The sequence below is a fragment of the Strongylocentrotus purpuratus genome, unplaced genomic scaffold (genome assembly GCF_000002235.5).
Source record: "Strongylocentrotus purpuratus isolate Spur 01 unplaced genomic scaffold, Spur_5.0 spur5_scaffold_18, whole genome shotgun sequence".
In the NCBI taxonomy this organism is placed as follows: domain Eukaryota; kingdom Metazoa; phylum Echinodermata; class Echinoidea; order Camarodonta; family Strongylocentrotidae; genus Strongylocentrotus; species Strongylocentrotus purpuratus.
The window spans coordinates 29,617,563-29,645,075 of NW_022145603.1; the positions used below are offsets into that span (position 1 = coordinate 29,617,563).

A 27,513-nucleotide genomic window follows, 5' to 3' on the forward strand; every position below is an offset into this window, starting at 1 on the left:
CGTTCAGCTCATCTCACAAGCAAACAACATTCAAGAGAAGCCCACCAGCCAAACAGACTCATCATCCCCGTTCAGCTCATGTCACAAGGAAACATCTGACAATGTGAGGACAGCAAGCTAGCTCCAATAAGTGGTTCAAGAAAAGCACATTTACCAAGGACATGTCAGAGAGAAAAGCAGAGGAGAAGAAGGTAAGAACATCACACCAAATTTGAAATAGGGAAACAATTAAAGCAACAAAACAAAACACAAAACAAAACAAAGCAATTATGAAGACACTTATTTTGTATTCAGTCTTCACTGCAATTTATTTTCATTTTTCATTTATTTAACATTTCTCGTATGGACATGTAGCACTTTGTGTTTACAATTAAGATTGCTGTCTTACAGAACTGTCACATTATTATTTTCACTTACGGTAGATATAAAGCTAATCTATCAGTTTTTCAAATAAGTGTTTTGGCATGGCCGGCATTTAAATCTGGACCACCATCGTCAGCATATGACCTCATTAGAGAGAATTTTGTTAGGCTGACAGACTTTTTAATATAATGTTACAAGTAATGCAATATAAACATACACGTAAAGAGACAAAATACATACATAACATACATGTAAAGAGACAAAATACATACATAACATACAAAAATAACTGAAAATACTGATGTTACAAGTTCATGTAAATGCCTTTCATCATCGATACTGGTATATATGAAGTTAAACTTTTAATCCCCATGTTCCAACAATAACTTTGCTATGTCTATGAGCCTGGGAAATGATAACAAAGACTATAAAGATTATAATTTCTAAATCATGCTGAGTTTATGAGCGTGAAGGTTCATGGCACCAGAGCATCAATCAGTCAAAGGCTTGCACAGTCTATATGGTGTTTCTTTTTCTCAATTTGTTTAGAATGATGTTATAATTCCAACTCTTTAATGGCTTCTTGTATATGGCTCATGTCTGCTATGGAGTGGTCCTCCAATATCATTTTGATTTTAATTAGGTTACAATTATAACCTAATTGCATAGTTTAGGGCTGAAACAGCCTTGTTTGAAGATAGACCATTGTAGTCTATTGTATCTATGCTATTAGCCTTTTATCTGCTATGTCAGTGATGCCTGTAGTCAGTCTGTAATGACTTATTTCTGCTATGTAGTGGTGCTTATATCCACAACATAGGCTGACCCATTGTCAGCTATACTTTCATCAGCCTTGCAGTTGTGCATGTATCTGCTAGGTAACGGTACATATATCCGCCACATAGTGGTACCCTTTTTGCTACGGAGTGGTACATATATCCGCCACGTAGTGGGGCCCATTTATCCTGTGCACTGGTGCTGACATCTGCCATGCAGACTATTTCCCCAATGAAGTGGTGCTGACATCAGCCATATTGTGAAACCATTTATTTCTGCCAAACTGTGGTGCCTAAATTATATGCCAAGTAGTAATTATATCCATATATTGGCCTTTTTAGATTCTGTTGTGCATATATATCATAAAGACTGTACAGCTCAGACATTGATGCTATTTATCTTTCATTGTAAGACTTATGTACCACAATTTACGAAGTTTGAACACTGATAACGGGCAGTCCATTTTCTCAATAATAAAGTCAAGTAAATGGCCTACCATAGCACCCCTCATCCAAACTTGTTTTCTCTTAAATAGCAAGCCTGGTTACATTTTAACACTCGAGTCTTTGGCTATCATTTCCTTAGGCTCATAGTACACAGGCTCATACACTGCCTTAGAACATAGGGTTAATGTAACATGCTTACTTCTAATCATTGGGTCATTGTGGCAGCGTTACCAGACCTTTTGTGAAAACATGCCCCTTTATTCACGAAATGTCAGGAGTAATATGATTACAAAATAAACCACTCTCATCTTCAAATAGTCTGGTCCAATTTGCCAGACACCTCGTGAAAACCCTAAGGCAAATCTACGAAAGGTTGGATGATCTTCTGTTTTAGTTTCACAAAAGATCGTGTAAAGCGACCACCCAACCGGACTTGATGATTTGAAGTAAGCTGATGTAACATGTATACCTCAGTCACACTCATGATAGACCAATGACAGACGAATTTGCCAAGAATCGTTTCGTTTTGAGTCAGTTTTGTGAAATGACAGAGGTATAGCATTTAATAACAGCTTTTATGTAGCATTTTCATTTGCCTAAGGATTAAACAGTTTGACTTGAGGTAGAGACAGTGGTGTAGCATTGGTCCACCAATTTAGGGGTCACTGTTATTTTGGAGGAGGGCGGAACCTGTATTAATAGGTGATTTGAATGTGAATTTGTAAGATCTCAGATTTAGGGGATGATATTAATTAAGGGATTAATATCATTTTTGTTTTAACCTCCCTTTTCCATCTCCCTTTACTTATGTCTTTTTTCCTCTTCCATTTTGTCTTGTTTTCCATCATTTGATTGGGAGACGTACATTGTGTCCCTTTGTAGCTATGCCACTGCTCAGGGAATGTAGTATACAGGTATACAGGGTGGAGCTCACCAAGAGCAAAACATAGAAACACCTATTAAAGTACTAGACCATCATATGTGAACATTTACCTCAGGTCATTTAATGCTTTTAAACTGAAATATAGATTTCAGTTGATAACCAAGTGACAACGGAAGACAGAAACTGAAAATGAATGAGCAACTCCAGTTTCTCATTGCTTTTTATGGTAGACCAGACCATAGCTACAACACACTTCAAATTTCCTAATCAGTGCTGGACAAAAAAAATGGAGAGCACTTAGTGAAATTTAATTGTACCATGACTGAAGTCTAGACCAGTTAATCAATCAACATTTTTGGATAATCAAGAGTACCAATATATGTACACATTTGATACAAGTCACATTGCATGCTTTAAATTGAATACATTTCAATAAGTTGTCAGCGAACTTGTACTTAAGACGGCTTTGTGAAACGCTACCCATACATGTATACAGTATGAAGTTTGACTTAAATGTATAAAGCAGTTCACAAATGCAGACCCCTTTCCTATCAAAGGCCTGATAGTCACAAATAATTGCATCCACCTGCTTTAGGAATTTAATTACAAAAGTCTGAACCTGTTTACATATTGCTGCTTTGTGAGCCACGTTACTGACAAGTTTGAAGTCTGTCACTCAGAATATTACAGAATTACAACTTACAAAGTTTGAACACTGATAATGGGCAGTCCATTTTCTCAACAATAGAAGTCAAGTAAATGGCCTAACATAGCACCCTTGACTCAAACTTGTTTTCTGTATAAGAGCAAGCCTGGTTACATTTTAACACTCCAGTCTTTGGCTATATATCATCTCCTTAGACTCATGCAATGGTGGTGCATAATACCCAAGTCACACTGATGAAATCAATGACAGACAGACAAATTTGCCAAGAATCGTTTCATTTTGAGTCAGTTTGGTGAAATGACAGAGTTATCATGTAATCTTTTGTACCATTTTCATTTGCCTAAGGATCATATAGTTTGACTTGAGGTAGAGACAGTGGTGTAGCATTGACCCAGCTGTTTTCAGGGGGCACTGGTATTATGGGGGAGGGTGGCACTTGTTTTAATAGGTGGATTGAATATGAATTCACAAGATGTGATTAGGGGGGTGATGTTAAATGAATAATCATATTTTTTCTCACCTCCCTTTCCCCTCTCCCTTTCGTTTTGTCTTTTTACCACCATTTGCTTGGGAGACACTGTGTCCCCATGTCGCTACACCACTGCTCAGGGAGATATAGTATACACGTATTATACAGAGAGTGGAGCTCACCAAAAGCACAAAATGGAAATATCAAGGTACTGAACCCTCATATGTGTACATTTACCTCGGGTCAATTAATGTTTTTATACAGAAACATAGATTTTAGTCGATAACCAAATGGTAATGGAGGACAGAAACTGAAAATAAAGGAGCGTCTCCAGTTTCTCAGTTCTCTTTATGGTAGCTAGACCAGACCCTACAACACACTGAGCAATTCCTACTCGGTGCTGAACACAAATTAAATGTTGTAATACCAGCAGGGGAAGCCGCAGGTGCTTTATCCATTCCCTCAACCACCCCCCCCCCCCAATCTGCCTTTGAAATGCAGATGAAGTGACATGAACTTTCTTATAGATCTTTGGTTTCATTTAGGGTACGTTTATGCTCAATTTTGATGGCAGAATGAGCGATTGAAACGCTCATCGTAATTGCAGTTCCACGGTGTACTGTTTATGCTCACTTCTCTGGCTCCTCCAGGCATGATTCTGGCTCTGCAGCTGGATTCGCTTCCCCATAAACCGTCTCTTTGCAGAATCACCGATCCAAAACGCACCTTTTTGTGAGTTTATGATAGCCGTTTTTCGGTGATTCTACAAAAATGAGAAAGGACGCAACCGTATTTTGAACTAAACGCGTAAGAAATGCATTATTCTGGCCAGAAAAAGTTGAGCATAAACATACCCTTAAATAAGCAAATATACATGTACAAAAATAGGCACATATCATGTGATCATAATGAACTGATACAAATCAGGCTTATACATAATTGAGCGAGGTTTGCGGTTATATAACCATGTATTCTTTCAACGGGGTTTATATAGTATACAGATATAAGCACGTCATATGAAAATAAATGCATAGCAATAAACTCTCCATGATAGGATGGTACATGTCTAAAGGGACTTCAGCTGCCCTGCAGTACTGTATAATATAACAATAATAACTCTCGATCACAAATCATATCCATTAATGAGCATAGAAGGCTTTTCTAAGTTCGTCATGTGAGATATAAATGTATACAAAATAAACTCTCTTACATGGTAGAGGTGCATGTTTTCAGCTACCCAAAATTATACATACAAGGTATCCCTGGTAGGAAATAATACATGGGCATAGCTAGATCTTCATCTGACCAATATAACCTGAGAACAGACATTATGTAAATGTATAAAAATAACTCTCTTTTGCTGTATGTAATATTTTCCTTTGTAACGTACCGGAAGTGATCAAGCGCGCCAAATTGAAAATTGCTGTTGTACACATATCCTGAAATTAACACAGAAAATGGGAATGAGATTCCAACATAAGCGCCTGAACGCTTGGAAAAAAAAAAAAACTGGCAAGGTATGCATTGTCATTGGAGCAGGTACGGTACAGTTCACTTCCAAAAACGCTTGAACACATCCCCAGAAAATACAGGGTTTCCAGCTACCCTACATTATACATACAAGGTATCCCTCGTGGAAAATAACACATGGGCATAGATCTTCATCTGACCAATATGACCCAAGAACATCACTAATATGAATAACTCTCTTTTCTTTACATCGTAAAGGTGTACATACAAGGTTTCATTTTATGGGAAATAAATAACACACAGGCACAGCTCATTCAACCCTCTGAATGAGGAAAGTATACAAATGAGGCAGATCAAGCGCCACATATAAAATGTAAAGTGGCATATCCAAAATTAAGGTACAGATCGAGAGCTGTAAAATCTATTGATATGAGTACCATGCACGAAAGAAATGAAGATTTCAGCCTCCCCTAAATATTTCACACAAGGAGCGAAACAGTACAAAAATGATAATCGCAAATAGTACTGCTCAAGTATGAAACAAAGATAAATGTTATACAAAAAAATTCTGAGTGAGTTCCATCTACAAAAATGTCTTCATTTTCTGTGTTGGATTCTGATGTACTATCATTGGAGGATGTTTCAACCAGGATTGCTTCATCATCAGGTTCTGTGTGTGTTGAAGGTTCATGTACTCCCTTGCCTTTGGAGCGATCTTCATCTTCTGAGTTGTCAGATGTGCTCACATTGTTGCAGGCATCATCCGAGATTGCTCCATCATGTATACTTTGATCATTATCAGGTTCTGTGGTTGTTCGAGGTACATGTACTCCCTTGCCTTTGGAGCGATCATCATCTTCTGAGCTGTCTGATGTGCTCTCATTGTTGGAGTCGTCATCCGGGATTGCTCCATTATGTATACTTTGATCATTATCAGGTTCTGTTGTTGTTTGAGGTACATGTACTCCCTTGCCTTTGGAGCGATCTTCATCTTCTGAGTTGTCTGTTGTGCTCTCATTGTTGAAGTCGTCATCCGGTTTTGCTCCATCATGTATACTTTGATCATTATCAGGTTCTGTGGTTGTTCGAGGTACATGTACTCCCTTGCCTTTGGAGCGATCATCATCTTCTGAGTTGTCTGATGTGCTCTCATTGTTGGAGTCGCCATCCGGGATTGCTCCATTATGTATACTTTGATCATTATCAGATGGGTCTTTGGTTGTTGATGGCTTTCCCACAGATGCTCCGCCTTTGAATACATGTATGTCATCATCTTCTGAATTTGCTTGACCTGAGCAATCCGTTTGAGAAATGTCAACAAGGCTTGGATCAGCTATTGAGCTGTTGGCATGGGAATCATCCTGAATTAAATCTCTATCGGCTGGAGCTGGCACCTTGGCATTGTCCTGTGGCTCAAAACTGAATGCAGAATTTGCACCTTGGCTCAAGTCATTAGTGGAACATGGCTTCTTTGAAGTTTTGGTACAGTTTGGGCATAAGAAGTAAATCTTCTTTATGCTGGGAGAGTTTCTCATCCCAATACATTTATGATGAAACCATTCTTCACATTTGTCACATGCAAGCATAGGTTTTGTTTCATCATTTCTTGTTCTGCATACACAATATAGTTTCCTTGCTTCTAATACTCTATCTCTAAGCCTCTCTGCATTCTTCTTCCATTGGTTATATAACCACTTTCTATTGCCAATGCTGTTCTTTAACCTCAGAGATGTTGCTAGTTCTGTCCAAGCACATAATGGAGGTCTGTAACCAGTGGTGTCTAATTGGTCAATATTAGGCCATTCCTTCAATAAGTTAAAGAGTGCTTCTGTAGTGACGAGCCTCTTCATTTTGAAAGCTGTAAAGAGAAGGAAGAGAAATAATATTAAAATATTGAATCTTATTTTCTATTTTTTTTTTCTTCATCTGAACAAGTTTTTTGTGTACATGTACATGTGCATTCTAAAAATAGTTTTTTTAATGAAGCAGAAAACTATTTCAACAAATAACTTATTAAGAACAGTTAAACCTTTCCCTTCAAGAAAAAAATCTAGTTTTGAAATTAATTTGAGGCAATGGTAAATATTTATTTGGGGGGTACAGGTATCACTAGTTATTTCACTGGTATTTTTGGAATTGTATTGCTATATTTTAGGTAATGTTTGATTAAAAAATAAAACTGTCAAAGTATCCAGAATGTATCTAATGTCAGTTTAAATATAAGTAGACAATACTCATTTTCAATCATTAGTTTCTTTAAGTTTACATTGGTTTTGATGTATTAAATTAATATACACATTTATGGACATATTATTTCCGAAGTTGACAGAATTTGAAGATCTCTTTACATGTATTGATTTTTTTTTTTCATTTCACAATATGTGCTCAGTGTATTTCAAACATAAATTCATTATACATCACAAATCAGTATCATAACCTATCAATTGACATGATGCCAATAAAAGCTCAAACCAATTGCATCATCTTGAAGAAATTATCCTAGAAGAGTTTAACAATGAGATTTCTTATTGATCCTGATTTATTAATATAATACCTTTTTAGCTGTGGGCTCCTCCTAGATGTACTGGCAATACCAAAAACCTTCTCCATTATGAAGTTGCAGCTGAGTGTGCTCCTGTCTTTCAAGCAACCTAGCTTAGAGGACTTCCATCAGTTGATGTTCCTGGACTTGTATTGACTGCATAGACAGTGAGTTGATTCCTGTAAAGAGTAGTGATGTCTTGGAAGTAGGAACCTTTATAATAAGTATGGAGAGAACGAACAAAATCATCAAATTCATAAGATTCGTAAAAAATTAGAAATTGAAGGAAGACAAATCATTGGATTTGTTGTACATGAAAGAATCTAAATTTTATGTTATGTCAATCAAATTTTAATTTTGTATTTCACGAAGAGAGGAAGGAAACTAGATTGGGAAATACCTAGTTGTAGAGATTATCTTAATAAGAAATTAATAAACAATATGTTTGAGGTAGATGCACCAAGTTAATCGTGATCTTGCATTGAACAATTAAGAGAAGAAAGAAATGACAATGGGAATCGTCTAAATGATAAGTTAAGTTTCATCTCCAACTTCTTTTTGAAAAGCTCAAACCAAGTGCATCATCTTGAAGAAATTATCCTAGAAGAGTTTAACAATGAGATAAAGAATGATTTCTTATTGATCCTGATTTATTAATATAATACCTTTTTTAGCTGTGGGCTCCTCCTAGATGTACTGGCAATACCAAGAACCTTCTCCTTCCATGAAGTTGCAGCTGAGTGTGCTCCTGTCTTGCAAGAAACCTAGCTTAGAGGACTTCCATCAGTTGATGTTCCTGGACTTGTATTGACTGCATAGACAGTGAGTTGATTCCAGTGAAGAGAAGTGATGTCTTGGAAGTTCGAACCTTTATAATAAGTATGGAGAAAACAAACAAAATCATCAAATTCTAAAGATTCTTAAACAATTAGAAATTGAAGGAAGACAAATCATTGGATTTGTTGTACATGAAAGAATCTAAATTTTATGTTATGTCAATCAAATTTTAATTTTGTATTTCACGAAGAGAGGAAGGAAACTAGATTGGAAATTACCGAGTTGTACAGATTATCTTAATAAGAAATTAATAAACAATATGTTTGAGGTAGATGCACAAAGTTAATAGTGATATCGCATCGATCAATTAAGAGAAGAAAGAAATGACAATGGGAATCGTCTAAATGATAAGTTAAGTTTTATCTCCAACTTCTTTTTGAAAAGCTCAAACCAAGTGCATCATCTTGAAGAAATTATCCTAGAAGAGTTTAACAATGAGATAAAGAATGACTTCTTATTGATCCTGATTTATTAATATAATACCTTTTTTAGCTGTGGGCTTGGTGATGTACTGGCAATACCAAGAACCTTCTCCTTCAATGAAGTTGCAGCTGAGTGTGCTCCTGTCTTGCAAGAAACCTAGCTTAGAGGACTTCCATCAGTTGATGTTCCTGGACTTGTATTGACTGCATAGACAGTGAGTTGATTCCAGTGAAGAGAAGTGATGTCTTGGAAGTTCGAACCTTTATAATAAGTATGGAGAAAACAAACAAAATCATCAAATTCTAAAGATTCTTAAACAATTAGAAATTGAAGGAAGACAAATCATTGGATTTGATGTGCATGAAAGAATTTAAATTTCATGTTGTGTGAATCAAATTTTAATTTTTTTATCTCACGAAGAGAGGAAGGAAACTATATTGGGAATTACCTAGTTGTAGAGATTATCTTAATAAGAAATTAATAAACAATATGTTTGAGGTACATGTAGATGCACAAAGTTAATAGTGATATCGCATCGATCAATTAAGAGAAGAAAGAAATGACAATGGGAATGGTCTAAATGATAAGTTTAGTTTCAGCTCCAATTTCTTTTTGAAAAGCTCTAACCAAGTGCATCATCTTGAAGAAATTATCCTAGAAGAGTTTAATAATGAGATAAAGAATGATTTCTTATTGATCCTGATTTATTAATATAATACCTTTTTTAGCTGTGGGCTCCTCCTAGATATACTGGCAATACCAAGAACCTTCTCCTTCCATGAAGTTGCAGCTGAGTGTGCTCCTGTCTTGCAAGAAACCTAGCTTAGAGGACTTCCATCAGTTGATGTTCCTGGACTTGTATTGACTGCATAGACAGTGAGTTGATTCCTGTGAAGAGTAGTGATGTCTTGGAAGTAGGAACCTTTATAATAAGTATGGAGAGAACAAACAAAATCATCAAATTGTAAAGATTCTTAAACAATTAGAAATTGAAGGAAGACAAATCATTGGATTTGATGTGCATGAAAGAATTTAAATTTTATGTTGTGTGAATCAAATTTTAATTTTTTTACCACGAAGAGAGGAAGGAAACTATATTGGGAATTACCTAGTTGTAGAGATTATCTTAAAAAGAAATTAATAAACAATATGTTTGAGGTAGATGCACCAAGTTAATCGTGATATTGCATCGATCAATTAAGAGAAGAAAGAAATGACAATGGGAATGGTCTAAATGATAAGTTTAGTTTCAGCTCCAATTTCTTTTTGAAAAGCTCTAACCAAGTGCATCATCTTGAAGAAATTATCCTAGAAGAGTTTAATAATGAGATAAAGAATGATTTCTTATTGATCCTGATTTATTAATATAATACCTTTTTTAGCTGTGGGCTCCTCCTAGATGTACTGGCAATACCAAGAACCTTCTCCTTCCATGAAGTTGCAGCTGAGTGTGCTCCTGTTTTGCAAGCAACCTAGCTTAGAGGACTTCCATCAGTTGATGTTCCTGGACTTGTATTGACTGCATAGACAGTGAGTTGATTCCAGTGAAGAGAAGTGATGTCTTGGAAGTTCGAACCTTTATAATAAGTATGGAGAAAACAAACAAAATCATCAAATTCTAAAGATTCTTAAACAATTAGAAATTGAAGGAAGACAAATCATTGGATTTGTTGTACATGAAAGAATCTAAATTTTATGTTATGTCAATCAAATTATAATTTTGTATTTCACGAAGAGAGGAAGGAAACTAGATTGGAAATTACCGAGTTGTACAGATTATCTTAATAAAAAATTAATAAACAATATGTTTGAGGTAGATGCACCAAGTTAATCGTGATATTGCATTGATCAATTAAGAGAAGAAAGATATGACAATGGGAATCGTCTAAATGATAAGTTAAGTTTTATCTCCAACTTCTTTTTGAAAAGCTCAAACCAAGTGCATCATCTTGAAGAAATTATCCTAGAAGAGTTTAATAATGAGATAAAGAATGATTTCTTATTGATCCTGATTTATTAATATAATACCTTTTTTAGCTGTGGGCTCCTCCTAGATGTACTGGCAATACCAAGAACCTTCTCCTTCCATGAAGTTGCAGCTGAGTGTGCTCCTGTCTTGCAAGAAACCTAGCTTAGAGGACTTCCATCAGTTGATGTTCCTGGACTTGTATTGACTGCGTAGACAGTGAGTTGATTCCAGTGAAGAGAAGTGATGTTCAAACCTTTATAATAAGTATGGAGAAAACAAACAAAATCATCAAATTCTAAAGATTCTTAAACAATTAGAAATTGAAGGAAGACAAATCATTGGATTTGATGTGCATGAAAGAATTTAAATTTTATGTTGTGTGAATCAAATTTTAATTTTTTTATCTCACGAAGAGAGGAAGGAAACTATATTGGGAATTACCTAGTTGTAGAGATTATCTTAATAAGAAATTAATAAACAATATGTTTGAGGTACATGTAGATGCACAAAGTTAATCGTGATATCGCATCGATCAATTAAGAGAAGAAAGAAATGACAATGGGAATGGTCTAAATGATAAGTTAAGTTTTATCTCCAATTTCTTTTTGAAAAGCTCTAACCAAGTGCATCATCTTGAAGAAATTATCCTAGAAGAGTTTAATAATGAGATAAAGAATGATTTCTTATTGATCCTGATTTATTAATATAATACCTTTTTTAGCTGTGGGCTCCTCCTAGATGTACTGGCAATACCAAGAACCTTCTCCTTCCATGAAGTTGCAGCTGAGTGTGCTCCTGTCTTGCAAGAAACCTAGCTTAGAGGACTTCCATCAGTTGATGTTCCTGGACTTGTATTGACTGCGTAGACAGTGAGTTGATTCCAGTGAAGAGAAGTGATGTCTTGGAAGTTCGAACCTTTATAATAAGTATGGAGAAAACAAACAAAATCATCAAATTCTAAAGATTCTTAAACAATTAGAAATTGAAGGAAGACAAATCATTGGATTTGTTGTACATGAAAGAATCTAAATTTTATGTTATGTCAATCAAATTTTAATTTTGTATTTCACGAAGAGAGGAAGGAAACTAGATTGGAAATTACCGAGTTGTAGAGATTATCTTAATAAAAAATTAATAAACAATATGTTTGAGGTAGATGCACCAAGTTAATCGTGATATTGCATTGATCAATTAAGAGAAGAAAGATATGACAATGGGAATCGTCTAAATGATAAGTTAAGTTTTATCTCCAACTTCTTTTTGAAAAGCTCAAACCAAGTGCATCATATTGAAGAAATTATCCTAGAAGAGTTTAACAATGAGATAAAGAATGATTTCTTATTGATCCTGATTTATTAATATAATACCTTTTTTAGCTGTGGGCTTGGTGATGTACTGGCAATACCAAGAACCTTCTCCTTCAATGAAGTTGCAACTGAGTGTGCTCCTGTCTTGCAAGCAACCTAGCTTAGAGGACTTCCATCAGTTGATGTTCCTGGACTTGTATTGACTGCATAGACAGTGAGTTGATTCCAGTGAAGAGAAGTGATGTCTTGGAAGTTCGAACCTTTATAATAAGTATGGAGAAAACAAACAAAATCATCAAATTCTAAAGATTCTTAAACAATTAGAAATTGAAGGAAGACAAATCATTGGATTTGTCGTACATGAAAGAATCTAAATTTTATGTTATGTCAATCAAATTATAATTTTGTATTTCACGAAGAGAGGAAGGAAACTAGATTGGAAATTACCGAGTTGTACAGATTATCTTAATAAAAAATTAATAAACAATATGTTTGAGGTAGATGCACCAAGTTAATCGTGATATTGCATTGATTAATTAAGAGAAGAAAGATATGACAATGGGAATCGTCTAAATGATAAGTTAAGTTTTATCTCCAATTTCTTTTTGAAAAGCTCTAACCAAGTGCATCATCTTGAAGAAATTATCCTAGAAGAGTTTAACAATGAGATAAAGAATGATTTCTTATTGATCCTGATTTATTAATATAATACCTTTTTTAGCTGTGGGCTCCTCCTAGATATACTGGCAATACCAAGAACCTTCTCCTTCCATGAAGTTGCAGCTGAGTGTGCTCCTGTCTTGCAAGAAACCTAGCTTAGAGGACTTCCATCAGTTGATGTTCCTGGACTTGTATTGACTGCATAGACAGTGAGTTGATTCTAGTGAAGAGAAGTGATGTCTTGGAAGTTCGAACCTTTATAATAAGTATGGAGAAAACAAACAAAATCATCAAATTCTAAAGATTCTTAAACAATTAGAAATTGAAGGAAGACAAATCATTGGATTTGTTGTACATGAAAGAATCTAAATTTTATGTTATGTCAATCAAATTTTAATTTTGTATTTCACGAAGAGAGGAAGGAAACTAGATTGGAAATTACCGAGTTGTACAGATTATCTTAATAAGAAATTAATAAACAATATGTTTGAGGTAGATGCACCAAGTTAATCGTGATATTGCATTGATCAATTAAGAGAAGAAAGAAATGACAATGGGAATCGTCTAAATGATAAGTTAAGTTTTATCTCCAACTTCTTTTTGAAAAGCTCAAACCAAGTGCATCATCTTGAAGAAATTATCCTAGAAGAGTTTAACAATGAGATAAAGAAGGACTTCTTATTGATCCTGATTTATTAATATAATACCTTTTTTAGCTGTGGGCTTGGTGATGTACTGGCAATACCAAGAACCTTCTCCTTCAATGAAGTTGCAGCTGAGTGTGCTCCTGTCTTGCAAGCAACCTAGCTTAGAGGACTTCCATCAGTTGATGTTCCTGGACTTGTATTGACTGCATAGACAGTGAGTTTATTCCTGTGAAGAGTAGTGATGTCTTGGAAGTAGGAACCTTTATAATAAGTATGGAGAGAACAAACAAAATCATCAAATTCTAAAGATTCTCAAATGTCTTTTGTATCACATGAAGAGAGGAAGGAAACTAAACACAATACAAAAAGTAAGTTTCCTAAAAAAAAAACATCAATAATTTTTAACCAGGAGTTAAAAAATATAATTAACCTCTGTAAATAAAGTAATTGGGGGAGGAAATCAATATTTAACAAAAGATAAATTTGGCCTATTTTCATTGATGACTTTTGTTCATTTTACTGTGAGTTATTTCATGAAACTTGGCACAAATCTTCAGGAGGTTACTAACTAATAGGAGCATATGCCAAATTACGTATCTGATACACTACGGAGCGATGACAAAGGCCTAAACTTTCTTCTCATTTACATAATATGCTAATATCTTAAGACATCAGGATTTCCATAGAAATAAAATCAGACGAACTCCCCGAGAAGAATTATGATAGTTAACGAAAGTAAGCAATTGAATTTTAGTTATAAGTAAAAAAAGAGATTTTCCAGTCCCACGTGCTCATTGAAGCATGAATTCTGAATTAAATGCCATAGGATTGTTTACAAATGTCCACCGGTCATAAACATACCCAAAAAAATTTTGTTTGGATGATTTTTAGTGCACAAAATGAAAACAATACTTGCTTCATAATTTTAACATGATCTTTTTTTTGTTTTTAGTATGTGTTCATTCAACCGTAAATTAATGGATATTGTTTGCAAAGGTCAAGAACACTATCCCAAAACATTAATTCCATCATATTTGATCTAAATTAACAGTGGAAAAAAGATGTATAAACTGCAATTTTCACCCGTGCTCACTCAACTGAAATTTGGCGCAAAAGTCATTTTGTGTGTTTGGAAGTACATGTTTACATGCCTTCTGACACATCTTATGTTGAAAACCTGAAATTTGTTCCAATATCATTGAATCAAAGTTATGTCATTAGGCCAGTAAACTTCAAAAGTGACATTTTTGCCTTTTGCTTACTGAACCATTTTTTCAACTCCTCCTGCTTAAAAAATTAACGATGTTTGTTTTAGCGGGAACTTACTTTTTGTGTTGTATTTATATTGGAAATTATCTAGTTGTAGAGATCATATCTAAAAAACTAAAAAAGCAAACTAATTAATATACAAGCAATAACAATTTCTATAATGCTATTTGTATGCCTCTGCCATCGCTTGAGATATGAAGTTCAAACTTGATGATAGTGTACATGTATATCACCGTAGGAAGATCATCTGTATGATTAGATTTGAGATAACAAGGTCAAAGTTCAATGGACACAGAGGTTGACTTGTGCAATACACTGCGGTGCGGGCCCGAAATCTCAAGAACCAGTTGAGATATGAAGTTCAAACTTGTTGGTAACACGTATCTCTATGGGCAGAAAATCTGTCAAAAAATTTGAATAATAGGTCAAAGGTCACAGATCTGACTGCTAGGACATGTCTGACATAGCGTAATCTGAACGGTTGTGAGATTGAAATGTATGAAAAATCTGTCAGCATTTAAAATTATCAAAAAACATAATTTACACGAAACAGTTATATATAAACATATATATAGTGATGCTTTAAGAAATTTGAATTTGATTGAATTACACGGATAGGGGCCTATAAGCAAATTGGAAAGTTGAATGAGACAAACTCATGTAAAGTAAGTTTTATTATATTTCTACCTATACCACGGGATGGTGGACATTTCTTCTTTTTAGGTGGTCTGTCAACGACAGATCACCTATTGTTTTCGTCAGAATTTTCTTTCTTTATTATTATTCTTTATTTTTATTTATTTCCTACACTTTTTTGTGCCTAGGATAACTCAAGTTCGATTTCGTCAATTTCATTCAATTTTGGCACAGTCATAGGTCATTGTCATGAGACGTGACAGGAACCTTTTCAAGGTCATCACGTCATCGTGACGTCATCCAGGCGCCATTTTGTGAAATCACGTTATCCATCATATCTTCATGATGCATAAGCAAAGGTCATTCATATCCATATCACATATATTTCAGGTCAAGGGTCAAAAGGTCATGTCATCAAAGGTCACATAAAGGTCATGACGCGCGCGTACGTGCGCGTCAAAATTTTAAAATGCTCAAAATCACTTAACTATTAAAGGAGAGTACGAATCAGGTCATTTTAAGCATTTCAAAATTTTCCGTCCGTAAGTGTCACCGCGCGCGTTGCGCGCGCTCATAACGCGCGGAAAAGGTCAAATTCAAATTGTTTACATGATTTAGATTCCTCTTACCGTAAATGACAATTTACATTAATTTCAGTCACCCTTGACCTTTCAAAAGGCCGTGATCGCGCGTCAAAGTTCAAAATCCGCGCGTGCTGCTATGGGCAATATAATGCAAATTTGATCAAAAACATGACATTTTAAAAATCAAAATAGCTCTTCAGATAATCAATTGTTCCCATTTTTTATATCATGGTTGGAAGAAGCATGAGTTGGAGATATGATTTCATGTGTCATTTGACCCTCAATTAACTCATGACGTCATCATAATGGCCTCCAAACTCAAAATTTCAATTTGCATATTATGACGTCAGCAGATTTTTGGAAAATTGATTGTATCTCTGTAAATATTGATCAATTTTCTTTCAAATTTGGATATGTTCTACCTGAGAATATTTTCTACAAATGCAGTCGACACGCTATTTCATTTTGACAATGGTATCATGGCGTATTTTTGCGATTAAAGGAGGCATGTCAATTTTTCACATTTTGCGTGTATTCTCTATGGGACATGACTTTTTCTCAAAACTGGATTCTACATTCTGGTCTTTCGCGAGCCATATCTCCGTTGTTTTATCTTTGTTTACGCTGAGCTTTGAGTATGTTGTAGCTGAGACAATAAGCTATCACAAGTGTGCCCTTTATTTTTCGATCAGATGCCGGGATCATGCTCATATTTCACTTACAAAGTGGGATTTGATAATTCCATTTTCCGTTTACGTGTAATCTCTATGGGAAATGTTTTGGTATATCGGTAACGCACTTGACTTCCGACCTCGAGGTCCCTGGTTCGAGTCCGGGCGTCTCCAACAATTTTTTTTTAAAACTTTTTTTTCTTTTTGACCTTTCACTGTACCATCTCCTTTGAATATTAAAACACGTACAATCGCAAATAATGTAATAAACAACCATATTTACTTTATTATTACCCTATTATCACTTGATCCATTACTTTTTGCGTGTAATCCTTATGGGAGATGACTTTTTCTCAAATCTGGATTCTACATTCTTGTCTTTTGCGAGCAATATCGCCGTTATTTCAGCTTGATTTTTGTTGATTTTTGAGTGTGTTGTAGCTGAGACTTTATACTATCTAAATGTTCTCTCATTTTGTTCAGTCTGATGTCATCATGGTCTGTTGATGATAATCATCAACATCATCATGATCATCATCATCATCATTATCGTCATCACCATTACTATCAAGATCATCATCATCATCATGATCATTGTTTACATGTCTTTATAACTTCTCCCTTTCTCAATACAGTAACTATTTTAATCTATCATAAGACTTGAAGACAGACCACCTTATTCGTCTTCGTGACGAATTAAATTTCTAGTTTTTCTTTCTTTTTGGTTTATCTGAAATTCAGGTTATGTTTTGGGTTCAAATTCATCTGAAATTATCAGTGCATTGAGGAATGCAGACTGCTTTTATTTTACCTTAAAATTTAATGTCCTTGTTGGAGAATCCGTACTATATATAGATTGAAACATGTGGGACTACACTCAGTTTTAAGCAGTTTTTTAGAGTGACAGAAAACAAGGATTTCTTTCGTAATTTTTTTTCAATTGGATAATCTGAAGAACATGAAGTCACACATATATAAACAATAAAATTCAAACTGAAGACGTGGAAAAGATACAAAAATCTGGTATATGAAGGGTCGCACATACAGTAACACGAGTTACCAACATTAATGCTCCCTGTATTTTACCAGTCCATTGTTTCTCCACTATGATATAGTCGATCTATTAGACATAACCTAATATCATTTCAAGATAGGAAAAGTTGTGTCAACATTGTCTAGTATGAGGAGACTTCGTCACAACAGGCTTTCATGAAATTGACCATGTCCTTTTTTCGTAATGTGAGTTACCGAAATTAAACGAGTCAAGAATCTGAACAAGCTTGACCTTTGTTGTTTTGTTTTTTGATTCATTTAATCAGTCTATGTCTATGCTACATATGATGCACAACGCAGTACCCGGTGTATGGTAATAACCCGGGGTACGGTTCTGTGAAGTGCCCTCTCCTAATTTTTTTAAAAATTTATTTATTTATTTTATTTTATACAAAATTTTTATAGAAAATCTGCAAAATCATATAATGTAGCACAATAAATACATGAATAAATTGTCCGCTACGGTATAGTTTCAAAGTTGCAATGACATTTTACATTCAAAGTCACAAGATCAATAATTAGTACAGAACATGTAAATTAGAATAAAGTTATTATTTGCATACATTAATTGTTGCATAAGATCACTAACGAGAAAAAATCTTCTTGCATAAAACTCTAAAAATCAATTTTACGCATTTTTTGGTAACCCAGGGTACAGCGCTGAAAAAAATTAAATAATTCAACAATAATGGTGATTTTTTAGTTGGTACCCCAGTGTACCATTTATGTCATCATATAGTGAAAAAAGTAACTTGTAGATCTTAACAATTTTAAAGATATCGACCCATAATCTTGAAATGTACCCATTATTTGTAACACGAGTTACCGTGGAATGGCCCTCTATAATCATTTTAAAATAAAGCTATTTGTATGTAATAATGTTTTCACATTTGGAAAAATAGATGTCTTCTATATATATATAAATAATTACTATTAAGAAAAGCCCTTCCCTAATACCAATGTGTATCACAGATGAAGGTTGATACAATGTAGTACACTGTAACCCATGGTAATGATTTATTATGACTCCTACCCTTTTCTCATTGTGTTTTCTTAGCCCGGACTATCCTTAGCCCTGTACTATTTATTTTTCCTTTTCTCACTGGCATTGTTATCTGCCTAACCCCGGCTAAGGAAATCCACGCTGTTCTCACTCCAAACCACTAACCCGAGTAACAAACACAAAAAAAAAAAAAACTAAAAAAAAAAAAAAGAATACACAAGGTGTGCACATAATTATTAATAGAAGAAGATGGAAACGGGGGAACACAAAGCATTAAAAAAAAAAAAGGAGAAGGTAAAGAGAAGAGAAAAGAACAAAGAAATGCATACGGTCATGCATTTTGAACTCACCACCCAAAATGGGTGGCTTTTTCAAATGTCATTGTGTTTATATCTAGGCTGAGTATTGTCATCAAATTGGTATCATTTGAAAACTGAATAAAAACTCTATCATGCCTATAAATATGAGCTCATTAGCACTTGAAATTCCTATAGAATTAAAAATGATGAGGGTGGTTGAGGGGGTGGGGGGAAGTGGTACACCCAAAATCTATGGGAGCGACCCCATTTGTTGTACACATAAGAAAAATTGAAATTATGAAATGAAGGAACCCCCTATAATTATATATCTTATGAAAGGAAGTTTCAGGGAGGAAAGATATGGGGGCTCAAAATTTTAAAAAAATTGGGGCCCTCAAAAATCAACTATTTTCCCTCATAAGATGTTACCATCTCACCCTACCTTATTTTGCATGTCATTTTTTAAATAAGCAGAGGGCCAAAGTCAGAAAAGAGGATTCTGTACAAACTATGCACACCTTGATGTTTGGAAAGATAATATCATCGGAAACAGTATTTCAGATGTGTGCTCTTATAAATTTGTAGCGGTCACCTCAAAATAGAAGGGGGCGTCCTAATACATCAAATCACCTAAAATTTAGTATTATTTAAAAGTATTAAATTGTGTACACAATGATACCTAGTTTGATGGAATTCAGAGGGCTCAAAATAAACATTTTGAGTGAAAAAATTAATTTTTGCTCATTGTTTTCAAAAATTTGAATGTAATCAAATTTCATACTTTGCATATATCAAAACTCAGAAGTGAAATTTCATTTGCAACTGTTTAGAAAATTGTCCAATTATATGCACAACATCCTGTGAAAATTACAGGTTTGTATCTTATTTAACCAAACTGTTGGAGCATCCTAAAATCGTGAACTTGATTTCAACAAAAACAACATTTTTGCAATATACTAGTAACAATATAAGCTCCGTACAAGTATGTGTAATACTATATTGGGGACATGTTGGTGTTTTTAAATGTAACAAAATGACTTTCAGATTAAACCTCAAATCAACCTGACTTGTATCAAATAAAAAAATATTAAATCATCTACAATTATATATACATTTGATTTTTATTATATAGAGAAAAATACAGGTTCTTAGCATTTTCCCTATTATATCGCTAAATCGTAGCCCATTATAAACTGAACATTTTAAGTGATATGGGACGTGATGTCCATAATTCTAAAACTGAGTATAGAGCGAAATTAAGAAGTTACTTTATTCCTATTTTCCCATGTGGTGTGCCCATTATATATAATGATATTTGAAATATATTATAGAAATGGGCAGTTTACCCTCCCCCTTCCCATATTAATTGACTATTGCCCCCCTTCCTTCGCTTGATATAGTCTTGACCATGACAATGTACTAAAAGTGCCTAAAAAATATTGATAAATTCAAAGCTGGCCCGACAGCAGAAATATTTTGTAATGAGAGGAGGTGGTCAGGGATGACAGGAATCGTAGTAACCCCTCCCCTTCCGCGTTTCTCGTACCCCCAAACAAAAAGGGCTCTTTTTAACTTTTGATAAATACTATTACACATTGTTTGCTACTGGTGAGAACGTGATTCCTTATTTTTAGTAAAGATTAAGTTCCTCAGGCAAAGCTTTACTTCAAGGATCTAGCTGCCCTCTTTTATTTGTATTTCCTATTTTATGTTATAGATTAGCATTGAAATCGTAATTTTCGTTGTGTGCCGGGAGAAGGGTGCGAACACAAATTTGGGCCATTTTTTTTTTTTCTTTAATTTTTGATAAAAATGACAGGGGAACGAAATATCTAATCCAAATTGAACTATAATGTTATAATGATTTTACTCCCAGGACCATGAATCATATCATGTGAAAGATCATTTCTCTATCATTTTATCACAAAATTAATAATTAAAATTATCGACCCATATTTCTGTTCACACCCTTTTGCCGGGCACACTATATTATTTATTTGTTTATTGCATTTTCCTTAGTATTTTCTCATACATGTACATGTACCAGGGGGTGTTTCACCAAGTCGTTCATAATTCAAATTTACGCATGACTTTACGAACAACTGGTGATCAGTTCTTGTGCTAAATGATTAAGAATGTGATTAGTATAGCACCCAAGAACATGTTCCAGTCATTCGTAAAGTCGTTTGTAACTTTACGAACGACTTGGTGAAACACCCCCCTGTACTAACTGTATTGCAAACATGTTGAGGAAAAAAAATGTTGAGGTATTATCAAAGTAAATACTGAATAAAAATTTAAATCTTTCTCTCTGTTATATTCTGCGGCATATTAAATCATGAGTATTGATGTTGGGAGCATAGGAAATTGCCTCCACCCCTCCCCATCCATAACTGTTTGCTGCTATTTGCCTTGATTTATCCCACATATTATGGTTACCTACAAGAATCCATCAAAACAAATGAGAGTTTGAATACAAAAAAAGCTCCCGCCTCTGATCAGATCCTACATTCTTAACTAAAATATATTTTATTTCCCCAAGGATTTATCAAATTAAGGGGCAACAAAGACAATTTCTTTTAGAAAATATGTACCAAAGGCAAACCTACAAAAGACAAAGGGAATTAACTTTTCAGAGAAAATTTTATTGTAAGACTGCAGAATATTAAAAAAAAAAATTGGGGCAATGTTTCAGAAATATCAGACGTCAATGGGAAAGATATGATTTTTTGAAATTTAGAATCACTAATGAGGAATTCTCCCATTGCTAATGCAACCATGATGTGTGGTGTCACTATCTTTCCCATTTTGTTGGTAAACACTTTACTGAAATAAGTCATTTCTCTATTATAATAGTGGAACAGATTATTTTAACGGGAGGTCATGTAAAAACAAGTTACACACTCAACGTCTCATCTATCATTGGAATGGGGTGGAAATAAAGTTTTGAACATATTTTTGTCCACCATATGGGAAAAGTTCTCCATGTATGTCATCACACAGATGGACCGCATTACCAATAGGAGATTTTCTATCATCTTTGATAGCAACTTTCAAATTATCATACCTTTCTTTATATTTATAAATTTATTCTTAAACTTTCACTGAAGATGTGATTCTTTGATCCCTCCCCCCCCCCCCAAAGTAAGCAATCTTGCAATGAAATATTGATTTCCCTTTAACATTCTGAGACATATCCCTCACTCCTGACTATATTTGATTATAATATCGTTTGTCTTTACGTAAATCTATGTATTTTTTTTTTTTTTTTATAGTGGAGTAGTCGTCAAAGCAAGCGAGCAACATTTATTGGACTGGTTTCAATGCTTAAGGACACAAACTGCGCATTACATCTATTTTCATGAAAATTGCATGGGTGAATTAATTTATTATTGCAGAATTTTTTATCATTTAATTTCATTTACATACAGTTTCTTGTTATATCTTATATCGTAGTTTATAAACTTAACAGTTCTAATGTATTTCTCGATGTAAGCATATTAGGTGGTAACATTGAGACCATTAGTAGCAAAAATTATAAACAAAAATTACAATACTTGAACACAATCTACGATTAGCGAGTAAATCAAACAATCTTGTTTTAGGTGCTATCTTTTAAGATGCCCCCAGTTGCTTTATGTTAATGTTATTGACATAATTATGTGAGCGACAAAATAAAAAGGCTCAATTTCGGGAAAGGGGGGGGGATCCGCTTATAGGGTTAGAGTTAAGAACACTTTGATCTGATAGGTGCACGATTTTTAGATTTAGGTGGCGTAACACAAAAGGGGGTGAGTTCAAAACGCATGTCCATAAGAAAATTGAAAAGGAGCAGATGGAAAGAAAACAAAACAAAGAAAGACATAAGGAAAGATTTTAAAATTTATTTGTGCCGTTGCCAAGGAGGATTTAGTCCTGTATTGCAAAGACGTTTAAATGCAACTTTATTCCACTGATATATCAAATTATAGTCAGTTTCTTGTGGTGAATATATTGTAATTTACTGCATTAGGTGAATTTTTCACACATTTATTATATTTTGCTGGATAATCACGACCTCTGATTTTGGCACGCATCCTCCTTAGCTACGGCACAAAGAAATCTTTCTTCTCTGGGTGTTGCCCTTGTATTGGTACCTTATGGCCATTATGTCTTTGCCAAAAGTATAAACGAAGCCTGTAAACAGTTTTGGGAGAAATATGAAACAGTTTCATGATTTTGTTCACTGATAACCCCCCCCCCCCCCCCTCCCAAAATTTAATTTGTTTGCCTTTGTTTTTTTGTCTTTCCCTTTGTTTCAGAAATGACAGGGTCTGGTAATCTTCTGCTCTCAGGAATGAAAAGGGACAAGTCTTCCGTCTTCACAATATACAAAAATGGTCGACAACACTATGGTTATGAATGTAATATAACAATATACAGAAAGGCTTGTAAAATCAAAATCGCACGTATTTTAGCTATGTTGCAATAATATGACCAGGGAGGGTACATTAAGTAAAATGAGCCAACAAATGGCCCTGGCAATTTTGAGGTACATGTACACATGTATGCTCTGTTCATTAAATCTCATTATCATTGAATCATTAATGTGCATAACAACAATGTTATGTACATGTAGTTGATTGATAACTGTAGAAAATACACAAGTCAAACCTATAATATATATATTTATATCTAGTTAGAAGATACAATGGTTCTATTCATATTTGAACAATTTACAATATGGAATATATGTATTACTATATTCTTCAAGAAGACCCTTTTGAAATGTTTATCCAAACATATTTGGGATTTAACATGTTTAGGATGTGTTCTCTATAAACATTATATTTAGTTTTAATAGTTTTACTGGATTAGTGTTGTGTTTACCGTACTTATAAGGCCTCCAATTTAGTAGGACAACAAATGCAGAACATCTAGATGTAAAAAAAAAATGGTATATGAATGTCATGTGCAATTAACCCGTTGACAACTGAATTATCCCATTCCCATAGGTTTAAAACAGGAAGCGTCCGGTTCCCGTTGTTAATGGGTTAATAAGATATTGACTTTGGTCTTCTAAGTTCTAACCATTTTTTTAATGAAGGGGTGTGGTATATTTCCGATGAAATGTGATATTTTGAATTATTGCTAGTAAACCATTTAAGAAATATAATTTAAACTATACAGTGAAATCTCTTTATTACGAGGTTCGTGGCACCGAAAGATTTTGTTTGTTATCAGTAGTCAATAAAGAAAACAAAACAAAACAAATTGATCTCATTGTGACTGGAGAAATAGCTTTTTATACAGTCAACTCCCGTCATACCGAGATGCTTGGGACCAAGCCAATTAACTTGTTATAACAAAATCTTGTTCTACTGAACACACACACACATATATGCACATGTTTGAAATTTGGACCGGGAGAATTCCCTCGTTATAACAAAATCTTGTTGTATAAGCGCTCTTTATAACAGGAGTGGACTGTATCAGAACTCTTATATAGAGTTTCCACTGTATATTGTGTTGCAATTTAAATTTCAACTGACAGAATAACTATCCCCCCCCCCCCAAGTCTTGAAATAATTATGGTTCAGTAACCACCCCATCCCCCCACCCCCTCCAATATCTTGGCTACATGTAATAGCTGGTCCATTTGCGAGAAAATTTGCTTCTATATACTACATGTAGTACATGTCGAAACATTCGCAAAGAATTCTGTTGCATGTTTTTGGTTGAGCCCGCTGAAGGTGGAGGTAGGTTAAGAGTTCTCTGTCCGTCCTTAACTATAAATAAACTCTAATAACTTTGCAGCCATAGGACCGATTTCAACTAAACTCAGGTGGTAAATACACTAATGGGACCTTCAAATGTTGTTGGGGTGAAAGTCAAAAGTAGGGTCTAAGGTCATTTGAGGTTAAAGTTTTACCTGCAAGTTTCAACCGCCTTGTTTTTGTAGACACATAGGTAGCTTATTTATTATTTTATTCTACTTCATGCAATTTTAATGCATATTTAATGCATTATTTAATGCATTATTTAAGGAAATATGGAGGTCAATGTCATATTCAAAGATTCTGAGCTTAGTTAAAAATATTGAATGGGGGGGGGGGGTAATTTATTTCTTTGTTATTTTCTTGTGTATTACATTATTTTCATTTCATATGTAATCAATTTTGGTATGATTTTTTTTTTAATTTCACAAACGTATATTGATAAAATAGAAGATGAGCTACATGTAGATTTAGAAAAGACTTAAAAGACACGATTGGCAGTGTTATGAGGCAATCAATGAAAAGCGGTAATTTGAACACAAGGGTATCTGAAATGTCAATTTTGGCCTTAAAGGACCAATCTGTAAAATAATTGTAGTCATTAGACTAACAGCATATTTAAATCTCGTACTGGGTAAAAAAAATTCATGGCAATTATGTCATATTTATTATTAAACATCTAATAATAATATTGCACCATCTATGAGGCACATTATTTTATTTCATTTGTAAATAAGATTGTGAGACATATTCGATATTTAAAGAATATATAAACATTTATGCAAAAGTAAATGGACTATAGTAATTTTGATTTAAATGTATTCAAGTTTTCGAAATCTCAATATTTGATTTTGTTTTGTTTTTGTATTGACTATTTCATATCGGTCATCATATTATTGGTCATAACTGGGGAAAAGAGTAATTACTACTTATTTAGAAAAAAAGTCTAGAATGTTTTGTACATAATCTATTTTGGGGGGCCAACATGAGGTCCAAAACAATGTGTCCAAAACAATAATGCAGTTTAATTGGGTAAAAGAGGAAGGAGCAATACTTGAGATGTTCCACATTAATACATCCATGAGGGTAAATAATACCTAAAATTTTGCCCCGGGATGTTCACCTATTTTTGAGAAATTATTTTGAGCTATTTTTTGTTTTGTTGTTGTAATAATTTACCTGCAGCCATTTTCTTGTGTTATGGCTTTTGGTTAAGTTAGGCTAATTGAAGAAAATGTAATAATAGTTTGAGTGTTGTACAAACTAGACAAGAGAAATCAACAACATTGAAGCATGATTGTGCCAATATGAAAAATATCTGTTTAAGTATATATTTATAAATTACCTATATTTTGGAAAATTAATTTCAGGAAATGTATTCAGTTAATATTTTATAATATACTTGTTGTCGTTTCCTATTTAAAAGTACTTGTGGTACATGAAGTGTTGATTAAATTCATTCAACATGAATATTAAATCTGCTCAATTTAATTTGTGCATTATTTATGCTTTGAAGATCACTTCACTAATGGTTCATTCCATTGCCAGCCACTATCCATTTTATTACGCAATCGCCTAAAATTTTCTGGTTTTGACAAAGGAATATAACAATTTCATCCTCTAATTGTTGAAAAATAGTTTTAAAAACATACATGTATGTCTGCTATAGTATAGGGAACTCATGAAATTAACTGACCTCAAAATTAACATGTAATTAAAAGTATGATGTTGAATTTGATATGATGTGCTATAGCTTAATTAATTTTGATCCAAATTGGAAGAAAGCAAGACTTTTCATTTAAACCCTTCCTGAACCGGGCTATTTTGAGCTTCGTACTGGGGTTGGGGGGGGGGGGAGGTGGGCCTCAAAGGTCCCCTCCCCTAATTTCGCCACGAAACTGGGCACGTGAATCAAAAAGTGCGCAAAGGAAGAGATCACGCCATTATATTATTTTTTCTGGAAATTGCTTATTTCATCAATTATGCTAATTTATGCAAATTATATTAATAAATTATGTTTTTATTAATATTGACATAAATAAAGCTTTAACAGAGTTTATTTCTTGGCAAAAAGTTTCTTAAAATCTTATTGGTTATTACCAGATAGAAAAGTTGTCCATGTCTATTTTGATTATTATGCGTTATAATTTCATTGTTTTATGAAATTCTTATGATTCTATTATTTTTATTTATGTATTTGCTTTGTTTTAGGACTTTTGATACTAAAGGTCATTATCTAGATCAATTTTCAATGATAAATCAAGTCTAAAGAGTGAAACATTACTGATTTTGTTTTTATACAAAAAATGACAAAAATCTCAAATTTCGGTTGCCCTTTAAAACAACTAGATGTCAAAAGATCAGTTACGAAGATAGTCGTGAAGTGGCCTTTCTGAAAATGCTGCGTTCATTATTGCGCTGCAAAAATGTGTTGGGGAAGGGCTCGGAGGCCCCCGGTGCAGTAAGGGTTAAGACGTAGGATGTATTATAAACGTTTTTATATTGCCTCCACCAGAGCGTGTATGCTCTTTTTTTGTGGGGGGGGGGGGGCGGAGGGGGCGAATGGAAATCAAATCAAATCAAATACAATAAATTTATTGAACCAACATCCGAATTTTCGGATTATCATTAAAATCAATGTTCAAGCAAAACATAACAAAATATAAATTAATACTTAATCAAAAAGCAGTTATGCTTAAGCGAAAAACAGTATCATAGTATAATAAGCAGAATTAACATAACAAAAAAAATACATGATGAAATATATATGCAGCCTCCCAAG

At 34.0% G+C, this 27,513-nt stretch overlaps 1 protein-coding gene and 1 long non-coding RNA gene across 3 annotated transcripts; one reads left to right on the forward strand and one right to left on the reverse strand.

Moving 5' to 3' along the window:
* On the forward strand, positions 1–26,835 carry LOC105439203. 2 transcript variants are annotated; one of them, XR_004064796.1, is made up of 12 exons: positions 1–191; positions 7,638–7,784; positions 8,292–8,439; positions 8,947–9,148; positions 9,606–9,753; positions 10,260–10,464; positions 10,915–11,062; positions 11,568–11,715; positions 12,223–12,424; positions 12,875–13,022; positions 13,530–13,674; positions 23,277–26,835. It is a non-coding gene; the product is annotated as an uncharacterized LOC105439203 (long non-coding RNA). The 2 variants fall into 2 exon arrangements; XR_004064797.1 differs by lacking the exon at positions 12,223–12,424 and having other exon boundaries at positions 4–191; positions 10,260–10,407.
* LOC105437026 (uncharacterized protein DDB_G0290685-like) lies at positions 5,539–7,718 on the reverse strand. Its single transcript, XM_030989691.1, has 2 exons — positions 7,630–7,718; positions 5,539–6,933 (listed from the first exon to the last, which is right to left on the reverse strand). The coding sequence occupies exon 2, from the start codon at positions 6,923–6,925 to the stop codon at positions 5,555–5,557; it is 1,371 nt and encodes a 456-aa protein (XP_030845551.1). The 5' UTR covers positions 6,926–6,933; positions 7,630–7,718; the 3' UTR covers positions 5,539–5,554.
* Positions 26,836–27,513: the final 678 nt, after the last annotated feature.

Bases quoted from the DNA above. Each gene is read 5' to 3' on its own strand.
- LOC105437026 (XM_030989691.1), bottom strand. From the start codon at position 6,925: ATGAAGAGGCTCGTCACTACAGAAGCACTCTTTAACTTATTGAAGGAA.